At 42.1% G+C, this 4576-nt stretch overlaps 1 protein-coding gene across 1 annotated transcript; it reads left to right on the forward strand.

Moving 5' to 3' along the window:
- The first annotated feature begins 481 nt into the window (after positions 1–481).
- On the forward strand, positions 482–4210 carry LOC127795982 (LRR receptor-like serine/threonine-protein kinase GSO1). Its single transcript, XM_052327988.1, has one exon. The coding sequence runs from the start codon at positions 976–978 to the stop codon at positions 3934–3936; it is 2961 nt and encodes a 986-aa protein (XP_052183948.1). The 5' UTR covers positions 482–975; the 3' UTR covers positions 3937–4210.
- Positions 4211–4576: the final 366 nt, after the last annotated feature.

Genomic DNA, 4576 nt, shown 5'->3' on the forward strand with positions numbered 1-4576 from the left:
GAATCCATTTTACTGCTCCAAATTAACACTTCATTTTGAAGGCATCATATGTGTGTGTGTACATATATATAATTCAATATTCTAAGCTTCCGGTAGCGTGATAAGCTGCTGGATTGATGAGTCAGACGACCACCAGTAAGATGGCAGGAAGATATATAATGGGTTCATACCTGTACATTTTGACAATTTGTGTAATTGACTACACATATATACATAATTAATTAAAGTCATCCATCATCCATGTCTTTCTGATAACTCTCAAGCTACTACAACATGAGAATTTTAGAGTAGGCAAAGGCCCAAAGGCAACATCAGAATCATAGAGAGAGAGAGAGAGAGAGAGAGAGAAGAGAGAGAGAAGTGGCCCCCGTTGCTTTCCTGCTCTTCTTTCCTCAATGCCCATCATCACAAATCTTATCTTGGTACACTTCCCCTTCTCAGAATTAAAGCTACTAAAACATGCATCGGCACATTAATTTTTATTTATTGAAAAGACAATGAAGACAGAATATTTGCCCTGCCGCCTTTTAGGAACAACAACTGAAAAGGGTAAAGTAGAATTAGGAGAGTCCATATATATATAGTCGCAATTAATCAATCTTTATATAGCTCTAAGTTTCTTTTTAAACTATTCCATGGCCTGGGTTAAAAGTTAAATCGCTTTTTCATGTCTCTGCAATATGTTGATTAGGCCACCTGAACAAAACTATTTATTTATTAGATCAGTAGTACTAGTCCAAGGTTGCATGCATCTAATTGTAGCAAGCAATAGCAGATGAGCGCAGTCTAATTAAGGCGCCTGGGCTATTTCAACCAGCCCAACCCTGATGCAAATTTCTCCTCCGTCTCCATGCCCCTTAGTTGCTGTTATTCTGAATACTATGTTTGTGTGTATGTATGTATGTTGTTTATGTTAATCACATGGAGATATATATATATATATATATATTGCGATCCGATGACTTCTGAAATAAGATGAAGATGAAGATGATGATGATGATGATGTTCTTCTTGTCAGTGCTTATTATAATAAGTGCTGCTGCAGCTGTTGATGTTGTTAGTACAGAAGACTCCTCCTCCTCCTCCTCCTCCTCCTCAGAGTACTCCTCCTCCTCAGAGTACTCCTGGCTCTTGAGGATAAAATCATCGGCACTCGTAGATCCCACAGGAGTTCTCAACAATTGGTCTCCTAGAAGAAGAGATGTGTGTAGCTGGAACGGATTGACATGTTCTCGTGATGATGATCAAACCCATGTTGTGGCCCTCAATCTTTCTTCTTCCCGACTTTCGGGTCTCATCTCTCCTCTTCTCTCTCGCCTCACTTCACTTCAAACGCTTGATCTGTCCATGAATTCCCTTTCTGGTTCCATTCCCCGTGAGCTCGGCCAGCTTCAGAGTCTAAGGAAACTGCTACTTTTCTCAAATTTTCTCTCTGGTGGGATTCCCGCAGAGCTTGGCCTTTTGAAGAACTTGCAGGTTCTTAGAATAGGGGATAACATGTTAACTGGCCAACTTCCCCCACACATTGGTCAGTTGGGAGAGCTGAGAGTTCTTGGTCTTGCATATTGCCAATTAAATGGAAGCATTCCAGTTCAAATTGGACATTTGAGGCGCCTAAAATCTCTCGATTTGCAGAACAACAGCCTTGGTGGAGCCATACCAGAAGCCATCAGTCATTGCACAGAACTCGAGAACTTTGCAGCATCTAAGAACATGCTTGTAGGAGAAATACCCGCTTCCCTGGGAAAGCTTCAGTCGCTGCAAGTCCTGAATTTAGCCAACAACAGCCTCTCTGGCTTGATCCCAACCCAGTTGGGGGACCTCTCCAACTTGAGGTACCTCAACTTGCTTGGAAATCGATTGAGTGGAGAAATCCCTTCAGAGCTTAACCGATTGTCTCAGCTTGAGAGCCTCGACTTGTCGGGAAATAACTTGTCAGGCACCATTGGCCTCCAGCTGAAGAATCTTGAGGTTCTTGTTCTGAGGAATAATTTGTTGACAGGAACCGTTCCAAGCAACCTCTGCACTGCAGCAAATTCAAACTTGAGGCAACTTTTTCTGGCTCAAAATAAGCTCTCTGGCAAATTCCCCTTGGATTTACTCAACTGTTCATCTCTTCAAGAATTGGACCTTTCTGATAACAACTTTGAAGGAGAGCTACCGTCTGGCATCGACAAACTAGAGAGTCTCACAGATCTCTTACTCAACAACAACAGCTTTTCTGGAACTCTGCCTCCTGAAATTGGGAATTTGAGTAACTTGGTTAGCTTTTATCTCTTTGACAACTTGATCACAGGTGAACTTCCAGTTGAAATTGGGAAACTGCAGAGGCTGAGTGTTCTTTATCTCTACGATAATCACATATCTGGAACCATACCAATGGCACTAACAAACTGTTCAAGCTTAACGGAGATTGATTTCTTCGGAAACCATTTCTCAGGGCCCATTCCTCCAGCAATTGGGAAGCTGAAGCAGCTAGTTTTCCTTCAACTCAGGCAGAATGATTTATCGGGTCCAATCCCGCCAAGCTTGGGCTACTGCAGGAAGCTTCAGACACTGGTTTTGGCTGACAACAAGCTCTCGGGATCACTGCCACCGACATTTAGATTCCTCTCGGAGCTTTCCCTCATTTCTCTTTACAACAACTCATTTGATGGTCCCATCCCTCCAACTCTCTCCCTTCTGAAGAACCTCACAATCATTAACTTGTCTCACAACCGGTTTACTGGAAGCATCTTTCCTCTCACCGGTTCGAGGAACCTGACACTACTAGACTTGACAAACAACAGCTTCTCGGGTTCTATTCCTTATTCTGCCTTATCCATTTCGAAAGATCTAGCCCGTCTTCGCCTGGCACATAATCTTCTTTCTGGAGGAATCAACTCAAAATTTGGCCAACTCACAGAGCTCAACTTTCTTGATTTGTCCTTCAACAATTTGACAGGAGAGTTGGCACCTGAGCTCTCAAACTGCAAGAAACTAGGCCACCTCCTACTCAGCGACAACCAATTGTCAGGCACAATTCCGCCATGGTTAGGAACCTTGCAAGAACTCGGCGAGTTTGATATTTCATCAAACAATTTTCATGGCAAGGTACCTGCAGAACTTGGCAACTGTTCAAGATTGCTTAAGCTCTCTCTCCACAGCAACAAACTGTCGGGCGAAATCCCATCTGAGATAGGAGATCTCACTTCTCTGAATGTCCTAAGCCTGCATAGGAACAACTTTTCGGGGTCCATTCCACCGACAATTCAACAGTGCCAGAAGCTCTTCGAGCTAAGGCTGTCTGAAAACCGGCTAACTGGTTCGATCCCGTCGGAACTAGGATCCCTGACAGAATTGCAAGTGATCTTAGACCTGAGTAGAAATTTCCTGTCAGGGGAAATTCCGGCTTCCCTTGGGAGCCTTGTCAAGTTAGAGAGATTGAACCTGTCATTCAATCAGCTGCAAGGGCAAGTGCCAGCATCTCTTGGGAAGCTGAAGAGCCTCCACATGCTTAACCTGTCCAATAATCATCTCCAAGGCCAAATTCCTGAAACCTTTTCGGGATTCCCACTCAGCTCCTTCTTGAACAATGACAGGCGGCTATGCGGCCCACCATTAGCAGCAACGCCAATGTGCATGCAGTCATCAACAACGGAACAGAAGGAGATCGAAAAGTCACTATCCAACACTGCTGCTGTGGGGATTGTTGTGGCCATTGTGTTCACTTCTACACTGATCTGCTTGCTCTTGCTTTATATCATGCTAAGAATATGGTGCAACTGGAGAAGGGTTTCGATTTCCATTTCGAGCTCTGACGCTGGCCTTGAACACAATAAACTACAAGAGGAGAACTGGGTGGTATATGGAGAGCTGGAAACGAGTAGGAATAATAATAGTAATATTGATCATGACCACTGGAACTCCATGGCACTTATTCCTTCAACACACTAACAACAGTGCTCTACAAATACTTGCATTTTCCACCTCAAAACTGATATACAAACCGACCAGGGACCATTCGTTCTCTAGGTCCAGCTAAAATTTCCGTTGTATATTGCTTTTTTCTTCTTCATTTTTCTTTGTTTTCTATTTATCAATCAATGCCACAAAGGCAATATTCATGTTCTTGTTTCCAGATTTGTGTTCTTGATAACGGCTGCTGTGTAAGTATGGTCTCTCTATAATTTCTAAAATTAGAGAGCACGATCTCTATAATTACGCTAAACCTCAAGAGTGGTTAGTGTAATTTACTATAACAGTAAATGCTAATATACCCCAATGTTGCCAAATTTCATAGCATGTTAATTGGACTTAGCTTGTGGAGATTCAGCACTTCTAGTCTAGTGTTTGTGATGGTCCTTAAGATGCCTACAGCCACAGCAAAAACTTTCTTTGTGCATAGAAATAATTCTAATGCTTAACTACGAGTTAGTCAAGTGCTCTTAAAAGAAAAACATAGCAAAATATAAGGCAAAAACTATTATTTGTGAAAAGAATGAATATTTACTAGTGTCAAACATTTTCTTTTTATATATGAGGATGGTGTGATCATAACAAATATATATAATGGTCTACTAGTTATCTTTAATAG

This window comes from Diospyros lotus, chromosome 2, assembly GCF_014633365.1.
Source record: "Diospyros lotus cultivar Yz01 chromosome 2, ASM1463336v1, whole genome shotgun sequence".
NCBI lineage: Eukaryota > Viridiplantae > Streptophyta > Magnoliopsida > Ericales > Ebenaceae > Diospyros > Diospyros lotus.